This window comes from Arvicanthis niloticus, chromosome 4 (assembly GCF_011762505.2).
Source record: "Arvicanthis niloticus isolate mArvNil1 chromosome 4, mArvNil1.pat.X, whole genome shotgun sequence".
Taxonomy (NCBI): domain Eukaryota; kingdom Metazoa; phylum Chordata; class Mammalia; order Rodentia; family Muridae; genus Arvicanthis; species Arvicanthis niloticus.
The window spans coordinates 13,220,752-13,240,981 of record NC_047661.1 but is presented as its reverse complement, the minus strand read 5'-3'; the positions used below and the strand labels follow the sequence as shown (position 1 = coordinate 13,240,981).

General features: G+C 43.0%; 1 protein-coding gene across 6 annotated transcripts in view; it reads left to right on the top strand.

The window, feature by feature from the left end:
• The window catches only part of Fndc3b (fibronectin type III domain containing 3B), a 288,833-nt gene extending 280,938 nt beyond the window's left edge, over positions 1 to 7,895 (top strand). For all 6 annotated transcript variants that reach the window (XM_076932205.1, XM_034499558.2, XM_076932204.1 and 3 more), the window contains one exon: positions 4,486 to 7,895. In XM_076932205.1, the coding sequence (XP_076788320.1) occupies positions 4,486 to 4,797 (312 nt within the window). In that variant the 3' untranslated portion in view covers positions 4,798 to 7,895. The remainder of the gene's footprint in view (positions 1 to 4,485) is intronic.
• The last annotated feature ends 12,335 nt before the right edge of the window (positions 7,896 to 20,230 follow it).

Genomic DNA, 20,230 nt, shown 5'->3' with positions numbered 1-20,230 from the left:
CTGAATTCTTGCATCAAAGCCAAAGCAAATGGGGAGCACTTGTTGCCATGCAGCAGCCACGGCAGAGCCAGGGCCCTGAGTGCCACTGCTTACACCTCCATGACAGTGCTCACACCTACCATCACAGGGTCCGAGTGATAGCGCTTCAGTGATGCTGGCTTACTTTTCTGAGACTGGCACAGAGTTCAGCACTCAGTAAGTGCTGCTTGTGTACATGGGGGAGGCAGGTTCTAGAGCACGGTGTAGCTTCAGGATGGAAAGAATGGTGGTACCACTAGACGGGCAGGCCCAGTTCCTTTCCTCAGCACCTACTCAAGCTGGTTTTAGTTCTAGCTTTCCTTTGGTTCAGGTTCCCTTTGTTCTCACTATGAAACAAGCAGCCTGTTGTAATAATTACACAGGCATCTATTAACTAAGAACTAAATCCTTACCAACTCTTCACCCGACATTCAAGTGCGTGCATATATCTCTCTTCTCTGCTCCTTAATGAACATTCCAAGGTCAAACCGTTTTTCAAAGTTTTTCAATTTTTTCAGATGGCATAACTGCAAACCATTGTTGAATAGGGCGAAAACTGGGGGCTGGAGAGGTGGCTCAGAGGTTAAGAGCACTGACTTCTCTTCCTAGAGGTCCTGAGTTCAATTCCCAGCCACCACATGATGGCTCACAACCATCTGTATCAGGACCCGACACCCTCTTCTGGTGTGTCTGAAGACAGCTACTACTGTATACTTTTAAATACATAAATAAATATTTTTTTAAAAAAGGGTGAAAACTTCTCTATATACACGCAACTCATGTGTGGTTTTGCACAGCACAAAAAAAAAAATAAGCAGAATTACACAAATCTCTGTTCAGACATCAGTAATTTTTACCACAACATATTGAATATAAACATTGAAGACAGGAATAGGGTTGACAAATTATAAGAAAACATTTTCTACTAACTATTGCTCAAATTTATTGCAGTTAGAAAACCTTTAACACAGGGAGACCATCTTTAATTAGTCGGCATGTCTGTAAATATGTTTATCTAGTATCATCCTCAGAATATAGTACTGGTGTGAATATGATTTCCTGGAGTGCAGGCATAGGACCCCGGCTCAGTGCTGCACTCATAGTTGCTCTGGAGACACCTCAGCCATCAGCACTGTTGCTAGGCCTGCTGAGAGGGAGGAGTCCACCCTGGGCAGAGAGCAGCAGTGTATTCCCAGCGCCCTTGCTGGGCCTCATCCACTTTAGTAGCAGAGTTCACCCACCACTGCTCCCTCCACAGGAGAGGCCTACAGGTTAGCACATCACACCTGAGCCGTGGGATGTCCGAGGACACACCTGCCTCCCATGCACCAAAGATTTGGGAGAATTAATTCAGTTTGCCAAGCCTCAGTTAATAACCTGGCAACTCAGATTGTCGCATCTTGCCCTCACACCCATCTAGTCATGAGAGGGAAGTATGTGGTTGTACCATGAATGTGGGGCAAAATGGCAAAGGTGTTCATGCAAGCCGACAGCAGTCCAGCGTGCACTGCTGTTCAGGGGATTTCAGCTATGCGACTTGTTCCTCAGGACAAGTCCTGGATTCCTCACTTGATTATCTGAGTATTACTTTATAGCCTCCTGTTTGGAATAAACATTTCAAAATGAGTTTAAAATATAGCACCAAATCAAGAGGAAAAATAACCTTTGGTAAAAAAAAATAAATAAATATTTTCACGTGTATACTTATTTTCACAATATTATGATTGGTGACTTCAATAAGAGAATCTTAAATGGAGCACTGCCTCTTAAATTGAGTTGAGGCAGGAGAAGAGGCTCATAATGGGGGCCCTGTCAGAATGGACGAGAACAAAGGGATATGAGACATCATGACTCGCCAGTGCCATCTGTGTGGCGTCTCAAACCCCCTTGGGAAATCACACTACACAGGCACAGCCAGAGGCCCTGGTGGCTTTGTGGCAGCTCATAAGAGCTGCTGGGATTGGTTGCTCACAGACATTCAAACCAGGTCAGTGTCTTTGAGCTTTCCCTCAGCGAATGGTTGTAGATGCTGCATACCAGATCCCCTAACATTCCCAAGAATAAGTGGAGTGGTTGTTCCTCAAGAAGGTTGGGGGAGACACAAGGTCACTCAGGAAGAGGTCTGCTAATGTCCCTTTATAAGACACTCATTAAGCAACCTTCCCCTGTCTTGGTTTTGTTGCAGCTACCTAGCCCCTGCCCGCACGCTCACCCCTACCCCCACCCCATCTGTCCTAATGTAAACCATAAATTTTCATATAATTTTAATGTATTATTTTCTAAGAATCTGTACCACAAGAATGGATCTCCACAAAGCCTCCTTCCTCAGCTCCCTTCAGTCCCCTGTTAGTTTGAAGCATGATCATTTCTAAGTAAACTGATATTTTCAAATCCCTGTAATAGTATCTTAGGGTTTCTCTTGCTGAGATGAAACACCATGACCAGAAAAGCAAGTTAGGGAGGGAGTAAAGGGTTTATTTGGCTTACATTTCCATATTGCTGTTCATCATCAAAGGAAATCAGGATGAGATCCCACACAGGGCAGGAACCTGGAGGCAGGAGCTGATACAGAGGCCATGGGGGGGGGGGGGGGCTTCCCAAATCAATCACTAATTTAAAAAATGCCTTACAGCTGGATCTTATGTATCTTTTCTCAATTTCTCCTTTCAGATAACTCTATTTTGTGTCAAGTTGACATAAGACCAGCCAGCACAGTAAACCTCCTCAGGATTATATTGGGGTCTAGGCAGCGGAGCATAGCTCAGAACCCCAGGTCCTTAATGCAAGAAAAATGTTATACTCGTGGAACACGAGTAAACCACTAAGTCAGTTGTATTTCTCTTTGGGTTTGGGTTGGCTGTTTTGTTGGGTTTTGTTTGATTTTTCAGACAGCCTATCACTATGTTACTCTGGGGTCTGGAACTGGCTCTGTAAATGAGGCTGGCCTCAAACTCACAGAGCTCCAACTACCCACCTGCCTTTGCCCCCGGGATTGCTGGGATTCAAGGTGTGTGCCAGAACACCTGACTCCAGTGATGATTTTTAATAAGTTGAACTGCATCAAAGGGTCTTCAGGTAAGCAAAACACAAAACCACTGGAGACTAAATTTCCATAGCTGTATATTACCCGAGGACTTAGATCCAGGTTCTAGAGAGCCTGTAAATCAGAGCAGAAGGCGTGCTCTCTGCACAACAGGGGTTAAAATATGCTGTAGACACACATGAAAAGACGCAGAGTGCCTTTGGTAGGAGATGTCATTTGTGCGGCTGCAGAAACCCAAACAGTGAGTGAGGAATGTGTGTTCCCTAGTGGAGGGAAGGGACAGTGCCGGAGGGCTGGTTGCCTGCACTGACTACAGGACTTTAGTCTTTCCAGAGGGTGGTAGAGTTGCCCTGAGACCCAGCCTTTCTATTCCTCAGTTTCAGTCCTAAAAAAAATGAAAACTTAAGACCTCAGAGGTCTGCACAAGGATGTCCATGACACCCTCATATAAAACCTCCAAACTGGGAGAAATCCAAATGCCCATGAAAAGAAAATATGGTGCAGAGTCCTGAGCTAACCATGAGAGAAAGATCTCTCTCCCGCCCCCTTCCCTCTTCCTTTCCCCCTCTCTCCCCCTTCTCCCTTCTTTCCTTCCTTCCCCCTTCTTCCCCCTTCCTCACTCCTTCCTCCTTTCCCCTCCCTTCCTTCCTCCATTCTTTCCTCCTTCCTCCCCCCTCTCCCTCTCCCTCTCTCTCTCAGGGGTGGGTGGGGATGAACTTAGACTACAGGCAAAGCAAGTTGCAGCCCTGGAAGCCAAAGTGATGCTCACCCCTGGTGGGGAAGCAGGGTGTATCTTGACTGTGGCCATATGCATGTGTAAGTTACAGATGTGTTGAACCAGTAGTCCAGAGGGCGAGAATAGCCAAGAGTAAGGTGCACCACAACTCTTAAACTTTCTTATTACAGTATGAGGATGGGGGGTGAGGGGAGACAGTGGTGTTTTGTTTTCTTTTGTTTTGTTTGTAACTTGACTGCATGGTTCTTGAGTGTGAACTTCATAGGTAATGTTGAAATGCCAGAAGACTGGGTATGCCCGTTAGCCAATTATCTGTATAGAAGGTGATGAGGACCTCTGTGTTTTATTACCAGTATCAGTGGTTATTGCTTCAGTTTAAAAACATTAATTTGTTTTGGAGATGAAAGCAGAGATCTATTGTGTTAAGCCTCTTCTGGAAGGTGGCCTGCACTATGGACATTTAGCTCTGTGTCTCTGAGCTACTTAACATGGTAGCTACATCCACTTCTGGCAAAGTCAAGTCCTTGGATTTGTTCCAAGTAAGTTCACAGGGTGATTCCATAACAACACAGATGCTGTTAGGGGTTTGTCTGAATCAGTATCCGCACGGCTCCAGGTGGACATGACCATCTCTGTGGCAGCCATGGTATTCCGAGTCTCTCATCTGTGACTTTTTCTTTCTTTGAAGGTATACAAGGGAGAAGAAGCCACATTCCAAATCTCAGGCCTCCAGAGCAACACAGATTACAGGTTCCGCGTGTGTGCCTGCCGCCGCTGTGTGGACACGTCTCAGGAGCTCAGCGGCGCCTTCAGCCCCTCTGCAGCTTTCATGTTACAACAGCGTGAGGTCATGCTTACAGGGGACCTGGGAGGCATGGACGAGGCCAAGATGAAAGGCATGATGCCTACCGACGAACAGTTTGCCGCTCTCATCGTGCTTGGCTTCGCAACCCTGTCCATTCTATTTGCCTTTATATTACAGTACTTCTTAATGAAGTAGATCCAGCAGACCAGAGGTATGCACAGAACACCACACGTTTTAATACACATTCACTCAGAGCCTCCCCTTTTTATGCTGTTTTGTTCTTTGATTTATATACTTCCCTTGTTTTACACGTTTAGCTAGGGGAAACAGTGTTTGGCTGCACCTATTTGAGATGCAAAACTAGGAAGAGATTAAACTGGATTTTTTTTTAAACAATAATAAATAAAGGAATAAATAAGAAGAGGATGAGGACGCAGCAGGCAAGCTCCAGACACTGAGAGCCAGTGTGTCCAGCGAGCTTGCGTTCTCAAGCTTTCCAGTCTGCTTCTAGTCTTGTTTCCACTGATGTCTGTTGCAGGCCTTTGATCATTTTGTGTGTTGCAGTTCGGTAATTTATATTCACACAGTCATTTCCTGATCATCTATATCTTTTAACAGAATCACAGTGTATTAGTTCAGGGCTGAGATTCCGGTGTTGTCAGAGTATTACCACATGAGAACATTCAGTGTGCCTTTGGAGGAGGCCACCTCGACCATCCTTACGTCACTCAGTTATGTAACTGTTAGTTCATCTAAGTCAAAGTGTGTACTTTAAAATGTTTTACTACTCTGTATCCCTTATGATTTTAACACTATGAGTTGCCTGTCTAAGAAATCACATAACCAAATGCACCTATAAATGATGGAGCATTGTAGATTTCCACATCGGTCCATAGCAGTAACTTTAAGAGGGCATTGTGCAATAGTTAGTTGTTTCCTTGTTCAGCTACTTTCAAAGCTGCTTTAACTTGCCTGTCTGTCTTTGTATATAACGACTTCTAATATAATCACTAGAGTTATTATATTCTGTTATGTCTGACCAGAATTATGTGACGAGAGCCCATGGCAGTCGTGAGCTGTCTCCTTACGTGTTAGCCCATCGTATTTGAAAGACTTGCCTTTGGCTATTCTCCGGGGTGTCAGTGACAAGAATGAAGTTCAAGACCGTATTTCAGTGCCCATGATACTAATGTAGCAGTAGATAAAAATCTTACTGAAAGCCCACCACAAGAGAACCATTTACATTTGTCCTTCTGTTTCTGGGTCTTGATCTGGCCGCATGTAGAGAGGGAGTGAAAACTGGTTGTGAGCATAGGGTGTTTGGGGGCTAAAGAGCCTACTAGATTCTCTCCCTGGATCTGTCACTAATCTGCTTTGTGACCTCTCTGTGCCTGTTTTCCCATGCATGAGAAATCAAATCAAATGGGGATTCAATATCTGTAAGTGCTAAGAGACCTTGGATCCACCGGTGCTATGTGAGTGCGGAGAATCACTCTCACGGATTCACTTAGAGTCATGAGGTAATCAGTTTTAACCCAAAGTCATTGGATCCCTCAACCAAGTCCACAATGTTCGAGTACCTCAGGGACACTTAAGAGTTGGAGGTGCAACTGTATTCCAAAAGGGTGCAACAGACACAGCCGATCCCCTCTTCTTGATTTTTTGTATATTTTTGCTCCTTGGTTTTTCTTGATCATAGCTATTTTGTGCTTGGTCTATGTTGTCTATGATGCAGTAAGTACCCTGTACTAGCTTATAATATTCCCATACCAAAGTCATGGGGAAACCAACATTATTTTGTTTTGGGTTTATTTATACTATATTCTGCATACAGTACTTTAAATGCCAATTACAGTGCAATCTTTATTTATTGTAAATTTTTTAAATGTACTTATGTACTAATTTGCCCTCCTAGCATGTTATATTTTGTGTTTTATACTTTTGTAATTTTAGGTCTGTTTAGTTCCTTGGCAACATCTGTAGTATTAGCCTTCTGACATTTTTCTTATGTTTTTAAAGATAAGAGCATCTAATTCATTAAATGCCAAAAAAAAAAAAAAAAAAATTTCCATTATCAGTGATTGAAAGGTTTACATGTACCCAGAAACCATATTCATCTCCTGGAAGAGTGCTAAGATCAATGCATTTTTGTGTGCCTATATTGATATAGTTATGTACTAGAGAGTTCTGTATTTTGTTATTGACTATGATAATTAGTGTAATTAGACTTGTACACTGATGGTATCAAGGTAAATATATTTTTGCCAAAGCTCTGGCCTTCAGAAGCTCATCCTTTCATCTAAGTGTGTCGTTTGGCCCACTGTGACGTCATATCTGCAATTCCTGAGACAGTTGCAAGCAGGTGAAGGCAAATTCAGTGGAAAAAAAAAAAAAAAGCACATCAGCACTGCTGCTGTAAAGAATTCCCTGAATTGGCTGAATTGTTATAAAGGAAATTATACTTCAGGCCAAAATCTCTTTGATCTTCCAGAGATTTCGATGCTCTGTTACTATCAAAAAGCTGAAGTGTGTGACACACAAGCAGACAGCACTTTATTCTATTGCTCTCCCATTATTTGGTATTCATTATAGTCTCTTCAGTTAGGAAATTATTCCTCTACGTGGCACTATTCTCTATCACAGATCTGTATATGTGCTATGGATATATAACTATATATATTGCCATTACAAAGGAACAATAAAATAAAGTGTTCTATTGACCTTCTCTGTGCCCTTTGCCATACGTAGGAATGAGTGAGTGGCTTTCTGATGCTCTGATGCTTCTCTGTATGTCAAACGCATCCCTGACACAAGAAATTCCAGTCATATGAAGCAAACTGCCCTTTGTCCTCCAAGAAAAATGTTTAAAGAGAAAACTTTTTTAAAGGCTATTTTGCATATTATCTGCCTTGTTCTTAACCAGACTTGAGATGTTGACATTTTCTGACCCTGTCTCTTTGGCTACAATCATTCAGTATTTGTGTCAAATTTGACAAGTGCCCTAATAGAATGTGTTTGAATGTTATCCTTGCACAATTCTTTAAATTGAAAGACAAAATGTTTTACCTCACTGTTGGACATACATTCCAAGCTTTTCAACTTTAGGAGAAAAAAAAAATCATATGTTTTCCTGTCTTGTAAATTTTAGATTATTTCATATACATTGTATTAAAACTGCCATATCAATTTTAATGTATAGATTTTGCAAATACTATGCTATATGTAATACCTAACTGTATCTGTAGTGTATATGTAATATATTTATGCCCAATAAATGTTTTAATTCTTTCTGACTTTAGTAGGGTTCTTCAGCCTTGAACGGGGGAGCTTTTATTGTTGCTCCTCTTAAATACTAAACATCCCAGAAGGTTCCAGTCTAAGTGTCTTTAGAGGCCAGGCAGGTGACATAGTACGTAATGCTGTCACTCGGCTCATGCAGGTTGACATCTTGCAGGACCACCCACCACAACCTCATCAATAAAGTAACCCAAAGTCCAGGCTACTTCTAGATCTAGTCAGTCTCTGTGTATTGTGTAATGTTTTATCTGCCTCCAGAAGTGCAGAGTGTAGGTCCCCCTCTGCCACCCATTACTGGCTGTTTTGGTCTCAGGATGAACTCCAGTTCTGAGCTCCTTCCTCTGGATCCCACTCAACAGCAGCAGTGACCATGAGAAACTAGTGTTCTCCTTCCTAAGGCTACAGGGAAGAAGAACCTACAGTGGTCAAGCTGGAGAGGAACAGAGCCTAGCGTTCATAACATCAAGGATGGGCTGCTTGCCAAGGTTACATTGTTTTACTGGTAGTGCAGCCTCCTCTCCTAGGTAGAGGGACAGCATACAAGTGCAAAAGCTGTTTGTAATTCAAACTTGCCTTTCTTATGTGTCATGACTGAAAACTGACAACTTGAACAAGCATCAAATGTTATAGACCTGACGTTGCTGAAAATACAGTATAAAGGATTTTTTTTTTCTTTTTAGTCATAAGAACAGGGAATATCAATAAAAAGGTTATTGACACTAGAATTTTGGAAAACTGACCAGGGAATGCAGAATTCTTATTTGTCAAGAAGTAAAATAAACACAAATAGAAAATCAGTGCAGAATTCTTGATGCAGAATGTCCTGAAGCCTGACATACCGATGGCCCCGGTCCCCTGGAAGTGAATAGAAGAGGTTAAAAGCTGCTCAGTGTATAGCATCACCACGCCCTCTATACTGCGCCTCTTCATCCTTACCATCCAAGCCTCGGAGTGGATCCTATGAAGGCAGAAGTTGAAAGTCCCTGACTGGGGAGTCATGATCCAGAGCTGAGTGGAAAGATGTCATGCAAAAGGAAATCTGGTGACAGCATCTCTGGGAGGTCTAAGATCTTCAGGAAAATAGCTCAGTGCTTTTAAATCTTACCTCCATGCCACCGTTGCCTGGGAAGCTATTCAATCTTTTGCAGGTAAAGGACAAAGCCATCACTGGAGAAACAGATGAGAGGAGAGCAATGACTGCTGAGCAAAGAAGTGGAGAGACTGATGAGACATTCCACACTTGACAGGGCCTATGTTCTTTCACAGATGGAAAAGATGGGTTCTTGAGTCATCTCAGAGTAGCAAAAGGCTTGAGAAGTGGGGAGATGGTAGAGAGCCTGGGGACAGAGGATGCGATTTAAGAACGGGGCATGGTGTCTCTGAGAGGGCCGAGTAGCCTTTGTACCAATCAGCCACGAGCAGTTGTCCCAGCAAACATGAGGGTGACAAGCAGGTGAAGAGGAACAGTGTTCCAGAGTGACCAGACCTTAGTGACAGGTTTGACATTATCAGAGGTCAGGGAACAAAACACAGCATCCACACAAGATGTTCAAGAAGGGAATCAAAGCCACTTATAATTTGAAGATCACAAACAGATCTGACATGGTTTTGAATCCTATGCCTATAAAGTAGAACAAAAGTAGGCTAAGATCATGGAGCCACACCTCTTATGAGCATGATTTCATATAAAGGTTATAAATAACCTTTATAGCAAGGTTATTGTTATTGTATAGACAGGAATGCCCAGCTCCAGAGATGTCATTTCCTCATGCTTTGGTTGGGAGCCTAGCCTCTAATGGCTGAGTCATTTCTCCAGCCTGACAAGTCATTTCCTCAAGGTCACTGTGGCTTGTATTTTTCAAAGATACATCTGCACAGTGTCCCTCTCTCTTCTTAAAGGATAGTCAAATTCTCCTACCCCTCGTTATGGTTGGAGTTGTAACTGCTTTTACCAATAGAATATGTCCAAAGTATCTCTAGGTTGCTTTTAAGACTGTGTCAGGAATGCCATGTCTACCGCCTGGTTCCTGTTGGACATTGCTCTGTAATAAGATAACTACCATATGGGGATTTTGGCATACCTAAATCCACCAGGATGAATCACAGCCTAAACATGGACACACATTTACGCCCACCTCTGGTTCAACCCAGTTGAGGTTTTTACCCAGCATCTGACATCTGATTGCAGGCCCCTGAAAGGCCCACCACCACCACCAAATAAAAAGTTCCTAGTTCAGCCCGTCCTGCAATTTCAACCCACATCATCATCAGATTCAATTGGTCATCGTGTTTTAGTAGTGAATCTGTTCTGTCATCCAGGCTGGCTTTAAAAATCACTTAGGAGACACACCTCTTGACATGGGAGATGGGGTAGCATTTCAAACAAGGATTAGCTAAGAAGGGCAGAGTGTGGCAGCCAAATGTGGGCATCAGCAGTTTGTGGGCTCGGGTGGAATAAAAAGGGGAAAGAGAAAGAACACGCACTAGTGTTCACTCCTCTGTGGATAAAACATGACCGGATGCCTGCCTCTAGCTCCCAACACCATGCCTTCCCTGCCATGATGCTCAAATCACAGGCCAAAGTCAAACCTTCCTTTCTTAGATAATGCCTTTGCCTGGTATCTTGTCACAGCAGTGAAAAGAGTAAATAATACAAATATGTTTCCGGGCACTGTGTAACACAGCAAATATACATAGGATAGCCTCATACCAACAGGGAAGAAATGCCCACGGGCTGGTAAGATGGCTTCACAGGTACAGGCTCAGCCGGAGAGATGGCTCAGTGTACTGATGTGAGTTTGGTCCACAGCACCCATATCAGGCAGCTCACAGCTATTACTACAACTCCAGGGAGATCTGATGCCCCTGACTCCAAGGCACCTGCACAGATATGAACACATATACTCACACATACTCAATACACATAATATGCAAAGGTAAAAAGTAATGTGGAAGGATAATTTTGAAAAAGAGAATAAGTCGGATTCATGGAAGCTGTGTGACCTGGCAGCTCAACTTTATTTCTTCTGTGCGTGCGTGTGCGCGTGCGTGCGTGCGTGCGTGTGTGCGTGCATTGTGCGTGTGTGCGTGTGTGCGTGTGTGCGTGCGTGCGTGCGTGCGTGCGTGTTTGTGTGTACACATTTATGAGTGTCCGTGGATGCCAGAAGAGACAGGTATGAGGTGAGTCTCTGTACTGCTCTCTCAAATTTTTTATGGGCCTTATTAAGCTTAAAGAGGCCAAAAGCACAACAGTTATTGAAGACAAGCAGCCCACTGCAATAGAAGAACTGAAAGTTCCAGTGTGCATAGAGCTAAATCTGCCATTTCTTCTGTGCTTTGTCCTACTGACCCCTCTCTAAAGAAAATGGCTCTGTTCGTCCAGAAAGCCACGACACAACGGACAGCAGAGCATGCTAGCAATCACAAAGCCAACTAAATGTCAAGTGAACTGGAGTAGAGGCACCCTGGGTTTCATTAGCACCATCCAGTGAAGTGGCAAACCCCATCTGAACCGAAACCTAAGCTACTCCAAGCTTAAGAGGCCTGCAGCTGTTGAAGGTTATCTTTCTAAATTCTAAAGGTTGAACGAATGTTGTTTCTGAACTTAGAAACAAAGCCCATCTGGAGCCACAGGCAGGCAGCATCTAAGCAGTGTAAGGCCCCCACGAAGGGAGGACCTCACCCAAGCCTCAGGAATTTGCAGCCACCCATTAACTCACAAGACACTGAAGAACTTGATGCAATCAGTAAGAGGTATATATTGATCAGTATACTGAGGTCAAGACCCATAACCCACACAGGGGCAGTGGGGTCTGACCCTGGGGCTTTGGAGACAGAATTTAAAGCCAAAAAACACAACTCAAGGGGGGAAAAACACAACCCAGGGGGAGTGAAGGGGGGTTATTGGAGGAAAGTACCTGTGGAAAGTCCCAGCCCATTATTCAGTTTGTGACAGGGTCCAAGGAACAGTCATGGGGAACATTTTGTATAGGCTATTCTTTAAGAGCCTATTCATAATCAACCTATCTATCTTGTGGTCAGCCAAGTTCCTGAAACACAGAGCTCACAACCAAGCTGACCTGCACTCTTGGTTCTGCTTAGGCTGTTAGGAGTTCTTGAAAATTCTTAACCCTTTCAGCAGCTTTTGTAACAAGCAGGCCTTGTTTCTTACCTCCTTGCCCACTAGCTAGAATTATTCCTGCCTCACCATTGGCCTGAGTCCAAACAGGGTAGTTTCACATCAGGAGAAAAAGAGCCAAGTGTTCAGTGTCTCCATGGTCTCAATACTATTGCATTACTAGACTTTTTTTTTCTGTAATGATCCTAAATTATATCCTAATCATGACATCAGTGATTGGCAAAATTTCCATAAAAACCCTCTTTCACGGCATCATCCAGGAAGCTTTGGGCTTGGGCTGAGCAGACATAGTGGGTTTTCTTTCCTGTGGTAGTTACTTCTGAAAAGGGTCTGGTGACCCCAGGAGGCCAGGGAAATGGCCTTAGCAAGGCAGCCACAGTATTGTGCTCCTCCCCACAGCCTCCAAGTTTATTCTTTTCACTTTTCCCTTCCCCAATTTGTCTTCTGCTTAACCACGTCTCCTAAGATAACAGGAAAGAATCGTAGATTTGTACAGGGGCTAGGAGAACCATGCAGTGGTTTCCAAGTTAGCAAGCACACGCCATGCGATGACCATCACCATAGCGGGTCTCGGGGGCAGTGACAGAATTGCAAACCTCACATTTCTATGATTTGATGTTTCTTGTTCTCCTGGGTAAAGATTTGGGGATAGACTGTCACCAGCGTGAACTCTGTGTTCACATTAAGCTAAGGTAAATGCATTCATACCACAGTGTGAACTCTGTGAAGTGTGAGCCGAGGCAAATACATTTGTTTAACTTATCTTGAGACCATTCCTGGTCTTGCTTTCACTTCTCCAAAGGTGTTCTTGGTGGCTGCTCATCGAATTTCCAATTTACTTCTGGAACTATAGGTTTTAGGGGAGTGGGCGATAGAGAAGAGCCAGGACATGGGATCACACTGCTTTGTCATTGCCAGCTGTCACTTACAAAGAGACTTAAGGCAGACAGAGGCATACCAACCCTGCTGCTGCTTCCTGATGACTTTGCAAGTAGCTGTAGTCTTGTGATTGGTCACCTGGAGGTGATAAGAAATGATGGAGGCCTGCCAGGTCTGCCACTGAAGTTTGCCATACAAGCCTGATGAAGCGCTTTCATCAATGGCTGACTACGAGGAGGGCAGGTCCTGAGAAACACAGCTCTCAGAAGCAGCACTTCTGTGTTAACTTCTAGAGGAGTTTTGATGAGCACCATCTGAGTGGGAAAATGAGCAGCGGTATTTTTAAGTCGAAGCAGTAAAGTTTTATCCTAGCAAGCCAGTGAGACTTGCAGGTTGTTAAAGACCCTCTGATGATTTCTCAGAATTCAGATGAAGGTACTTAATACTCCAGCAGGACAAATCACATGTTGTGTGGCAGAAAACAGTAATGGCAGAAGCTAGGAAAGACACAGGTCCATCAGTGGTCAACAGAGAGCAAGCACCCAGTGTCTACACACATGGTCAGTCATGGCAAAGGGGGCAGATCCTGCAATTACTGCTGCAGGGATGAGACAGGACCATTCCTACAGTCTTCATTCCGCTTGAGAGTTGTATCCTTTTGTATCTCCTGATTGGTGATAGGATTATTTTAGATTATTCTTCTTTAAAGTATGCAGTTTGTTCTTAGCTCCCTTGCCAGTCTGGGGACACCGAGCAAATGAAAACTCTGGTTCCACAATTTTAACTAAATGTCAGTAAGCTTTCTGGCTGATTATGTTAATGTTTAACAAAGTCCACTTATCATATCAGCCGTCAATTTAAACCCTAATTAATACTTAATGTCTATTTCTAGATCCTAATTACAATGGTAAAGATAAATGATGTTGCCCCACGTGTCAACTGTGAGCTGGGGCATGAAAAGCCCTTAGAGCAGAACCTATGAACTAGGGCACAAACTTCAACTGATCACCTAAGTGTGGAGGGGTGGAGGCCCTCTGATTGTCCATTTATCCTCCAGGACAGAGCCCAGGGACTTGTCTATTACATGATTTACACGCTCAGTCTGAACACCGTCTCTTTTTCTTATGCAGTTGTGGGTTTAAAGGTTGGTTGGTTGTATTATTTGAGTATTTAGTTGAAAACATTTGTGCCTGCAAATTACTTCTTTGACAGCTTTCTTCAACAAATATGTGTCTTTCTGCTTGTTATTTCTCTAGTAACCTTAAAGAAGTGTCTTTAGAGAATTATGTCTAATGTATCTAAGCTGAACTTCCTGGCATAAAAACATTCATTATGCTTCCTGTTCCCCAGTTAGCACATGCAGAGGCTGGAATGATGCCTGCCATCTCTCTCATTCTTTTTTTTTTTCCTTTTATTTATTTTTTATTATTAATTCTTTTATTTATTTACATTCTAAATATTGTCCCCCTTCTGATCTCACCTCCCCAAGCCTCCCACCCCATCCCCCCATTACCTCTAAGAGGGTGTTCCCCTTCTAACCTACCTACTCCTGCATTATCCTTCTAGCATCCCTGTTCTCTGAGGCAACAAGCCTCCACAGGACCAACCACCTCCCCTCCCACTGATGCCAGATAAGGCAGTCCTCTGCTACATATGCAGCAGGAGCCATGGACCGACTCACGTATACGCTCTGGCTGGTGTTTTAGTCCTTGGGAACTCTGGGGGGTTCCGTTAGTTGATATTGTTATTATTCCATTGGGGTTGCAATCCCCTTCAGCTCTTTCAGACCTTCCCCTATCTCTTCCATTGGGGTCCCTGTGCTCAGTTCGATGGTTGGCTGTGAGTATCTGAGTCTGTCTTAGGTGCTGGAGAGCCTCTCAGAGGACAGCTATACCAGGCTCCTGTCTGCAAGCACTTTTTGTATCAGCAATAGTTCAAATCTCCCATGATACAACTCACAGACCATATGAGATTTAATAAGAAAGAAGACCAAAGTGTGGATGCTTCAATCCCACTTAGAAGGGGGAACAAAATAATCATGGGAGGCAGATGGAGCTAGGGACTTGGGTGGGAGAGTGGAGGGGAAGGGGAAAAGGGTGGGGCAGGATCAGGTATAGGAAGAGACAAGAGAGAAGTCTAGAGTACCAGGAGAATGAAAAGAAATATGGGGGTGGGGGGAGAGACAGAAGGAACCACTAGAAAGTCCAAGACACGAGGGATGTGAGAGGCTCCTAGGACACGAAGAGGATGACCCATTAGAGGGGAGATAGAACCTGAAGAGACCACCTCATAGACAAGGCCCCTAGCTGAGGGATGGGGCCATCCACCCATCTCAAGATCTTTAACCCAGAATTGTTCCTGTTTTGTCAGGGACCAAAAAAAAAAAAAAAAAAAAATTGGAGCAAAGACTGAAGGAAAGGCCATCCAGAGACCGCCCCACCTTGAGATCCATCTCCCATTCTTAACATTGGCCTTTACTCTCTCAGTTTCTTTTCTTCTAACCAGGATGGCTGAAGCGTTTCAGTATTTTATTCTTATTTTTTCACAGTTTATCATTTTTTTCTGATTCCTGTTTTATTACTCTCTGTTGGGATCTTCCGCGTATGATCTCTTCTACTGACTTTGGGCTTTATTCACCCTTAGTTTTAGTTTCTAAAGCACAGGTTACAATTTTGAACTTCGCCTGTCTAGCATACAAATTTTAGTGACATAGTTTTTCCTCAGGAACGGCTCTAGTGGCACCTCAGAAACTGTAAGTGTACCTCAAATGTTTTTTAAAAGATTTACTCATTTTGATTTATGTGTATGGGGTTTGTTGCCTGCGTGTAGGCTTGTCCACCACCTATGTGCCTGGTGCCCATGGAGGCCAAAAGAAGGAGTCAGAATCCCCAGAATTGGAGTTACAGATGATCTTGAGCCACTGTGTGGGTGCTGGGAACTGTGTCCAGGTCCTCTGCGAGAGCAGCCAGTGCTCTTAATCAATGAGACATCTCTCCAGCATCCAAAATACCTTAGCTTTTATTTAGTTTAAGATATTTTGTTATTTTTCTTTTTGACATCTTTGAACTGTGGGTATTTGGATATATACATATATATCTTGTTCCACATATTTCTGGGTAGCTTTATGCAATTGGTTGCTAGTTTAATTCCATTATGGCAGAGAACAGACTCTGTATAGCTGATTTCTTTCATGGATTATTGTCATTTTTCATTCATTTCCAGCTACTTCCTAGACAACTCTGTGATTTCTTCTCCTGCCAGTTGTTTATTTAATGATTTATTTAATTTCTATGTTTTTGTGGATTCCTCACATTCCTTGTTAGTGATTTACTCTTGCTGACTGCATCATAGCCAAATAACTTGCTTTGGGTCCCGTCATTTTAACCTAGTCTTTTGTCCTTCTTCCTGGCCTACTTATAGGAAGCCAGGCATGGTGGTACACACCTCGAAATGCCACCATGTGGAAGGCTGAGGCTGGAGGATCTAGAGTTTGGGGTCAGCCAGGTCTACAGTGTACTGCATAGCCCAGGCTACCCTCAAATGCTCAGTTCTCTGTGCTTGTGCCTTCTAAGTGATAGGATTACAGGCAAGTGTCACTACCAGAGGGCGTACAGTTATCTGAAGCTGCAATATTTATACATGTCTTTATCTTTTCCAATTAGTTGGAAGTTCCCAAAAGGGCAGGGACAAGACATTTTTGATCCCCGGAGGGTCTACACTCAACACACTGCCAGGAACACAGTGGACACTCAGTCACTAATGAATAAGTAAATTTATATATGAGTGTTGATTCTTGTGTGGTATTATTTTATGCATCTAATTACCAACTCTTTACTAAATATTAAGGTCTGGGTTGGTAGAGAATGCCACCCTCAATTTGATTCATTTCTAGCTTTTGGATTAAGCTAATATCAGCAAGGTTTCTGAATTTGGGTGAACCTGAACAGCACTGAGTCACAGAAACATCTTTTGTTTCCTTCGTGGTGAGTAGAAGAGAGTTAGAGAAGTCTGCAAAAAAGATTGGCATTGTAGTGCCAGGAAAATGTTAGTGACCCCCGCCCACCCCCCAAAAAAAACCAGACAGGAGCCAATCTGATGCAACTTACAGCAGGGTCTTTATTCTATCCAAGCAGTTCGCCCCCACCCCCCACCCCCAATGCACCACCATCATGCAGGATGGTTTTGATGGTGGAGGAACCCCAAATGTCTATGGGACAGGCTTTATAGTAAGTGGAAAGCAGGGAGTACGTGTGCAAGCATCTAATTGAAAAGCTACTGTGGTCTTTAACATAATTAGCTGGTGCTGGGAGTCATATAATAAAGTTAATTTCTGCTCCCCTCTGTATTGGTGGTCGTTAGGCAAGGGATGGGCTTGTAATCTGGTGATGCTGATCTGTTGAAGGTGTAACCTGGAGATGCTGATCTTGTTGGGGATTAGCCTAGAGACTGGAGCTAGACTCGGGTTTTGTTGGGGGGCAACTTGGAAACTAATGCTAGGTACCAGCCTGTTAGTTTACCTGAGTTGAAACTTAGGTCAGGTTCTCTAAAATGGAGTCTGAATTTAAAAGACTTGGAATCTCAGCATGAGCGTAGAACCAGAATTCTTCCTATTTTGTCTAGATTTCTTCCTTAGCCTGGGGTTGGTTTTCCACGAGTAACCTGCTTCCAGGTCAGTAAACCGCTCCAAGCTGATGAGCAACTTTCAGAACAACTAAGCTCTAATCCCAGATTCTAATCCTGGTTGCTCAGTTCCACACCTGTAAGTCACCATGCCTCACAGAGCAGAGCTGGGTTTCCCTTGCACTGTCAGGAGGCCTCCTGCATCCCCGGGTCATTGTGGGACAGAGAGGAAGTTGGACAGTGCTGTGAAAAGGATGACGTAGGTAACAATGCTCGGTTTTTAATTAAGAGATGAAACAAGAGACTCATTCTTTATGAGATTTTGGTTACAGCAGTGAAGACCAAGCATTACAAGGCAGTCTTAGATTGTGCTACACAGACTCCATCAGAGGTACCTCTAGTACCGTTAAGTTGTTTAAAAAACAAGACTTGGGGATGTGTGGCTCAGTTCTTAGAGTGCCTGCCCAGTGCACATGAGACGATAGGTCCCCTCAAACCCTGCCTAAAAAGGGATATGAGGCATGATGGCACAAGCCTGTAACTCAAGCACTCTGTAAGATGCAGAAGGGCAGAAAGTTCAATACCATCTTTGACTACATAGTAAGTTCAAACCAGCCTGGGATACATAAGACGCTATCTTTTTTTTTTTTAAGGTCATGATAAGTGTATGTTCCCTCAATCATTTCACAAATACAAGTGAAGCACTTTCACTGTACAAAGCACCTTTCTTATTACAGAAGAAAAAATGAAGGACAAGAATCCCTGATCACATCGGTTTACATTCTGGTGGTCAAGTCAAACTGGAAATAGAGAATTACCTTGACCTTATAAGTGTAGTAAAAGACAGATTACCCAGAAATTTGTAGCCTAGTATTTACTATGGAGTTGGGGAACTGGGGTTATAATGAATAAATACTAGGAAGTAATAGCTGAAATGTATCCAGAGGACTGAATAGACACAATAATGAAGAACTGCATGGTGCCTACCCATTGTACTTCAAGTCCCTGGAAGCTAAAGTTCAGCAAGAAACTAAAGAAGGGAGGGAAGTATTCCATCAATTACCATCATTTAATTTTGTGACTAATTTGTTCAGAGTAGAGGGAATACAGTAAAGCTGGCTCTGGAGATCTGGGGTCCTGGGAGCTCACACTGACTTCATTAAGAAGCTTAAAGAATATCCTGCCAGTGATCTGGAGTCCCAAAAGACTCACTTGGCCATCCCTTATTGAAACATCACTGGAAACAGGACTTGTAATCTTCAAAGTAACTGCATACCATCTAAGATTAGAGTTCTCTTTGCCATGCCATTGCCCCCATTACCCATGGTTCTACAGGAGTGTATGATGCCTCCACCACACAGATATTTTACCTTGAACATAACATATTTGGCTTGTGCTTTTATTTTTCTGGATTTCTAAAAAAAAAAAAAAAATTAAAAATGAGATAGGGCCTCTCTGTGTAACCATGTTGTCTGGGAATTCACCGTGTAGTCTAGGCTGGCCGTGAACTCACAAAGATCCACCTGCCTCTGACTCCCAACTGCTGACACTAAAGATGTGAGCCACCATACCCAACCCCTTCCTGGCATTTTTGACTCAGAGTCTGGCTATGCAGCTCCTTGAAGCCTTGGTTCTCCTTGACTGCAAGCTCAGTGTCTGGGTGACAGCTGTGCTTCACACCTGGCCTGGTCTTGTCCTTATGACCCGCCTTTCCCTCTGGTTACTTATGGGCTGCTTAAGTAGGACCCATCTTTTTGTTTTATTTATTTATATTTTTTTACAGTATAATTTGGCTTATATGTATGTGGCTTAATTTTTTTAACTCCACGGTGACAGACTGAATGTGATTTCGAATGTCTAGTGTTCTCAGTCCTAACTCATCTTTGCTCCTGAGTTTTATTAATTCAATATCTCAACAGTATCTAATCAGCCCCAATCACATGTCTGCTCTTATCTCTGAATAATTACTTCTGATTCATCCATCTGTAACTAGAAATAAAAAAAAAAAAAAAAGGCCACAAAGCCCTTTGGTTTTAGAATGGCTCACAATGCAGGCAGATGCTTGCTCTGCAGCGTGTCTGCAAGCTTCATTTGGATTACAGTATATGTTAAGAAATTTTAAATTATCTCCCGAGGATAGTATTATTGTCTCCAGTTTTCATATTTATTGAAGTAGAATTATGTCAAATGATTTCAAAGTATATAATTAAATGATATTTTGTAAATTATGAGGCAGTGTTAAGCATTTTGTAATTTAGCATGAAGATTTTCTAGTTATTTAATTTTTCTTAGGAAATAAGTAACTGACATACTCTCAGAATTTAAATGGGAATTAAAATAGGTCAACTGTTCTGTATTACTGACGTGTAACTTCAAAAACATTCATATGTGAGGTACTTCAACTAGAATTGGTGATACGCCTAAAGTTAGCACTAGACGTCATAAGAGTGGGTAATATTAAGTACTTACCCCTGAGCTTTGCCCTAAGAAAGTATAATTAATTGGTTAGGCACATGACACAGGCATCGAAAGCGAGTTCGTGCATCTCCAGGTGATGCTGACATGAGGCCGTGTTTGGAGCTCATAGTTGGAGATGAAGATGTTGTCATAAGTAGACACTTCTGGAAAGACACATAGGAGCAAACTCTGGCCTAGGGGTTGAAGCCACTGGGAAAGAGAAGACTCTGAGATGAA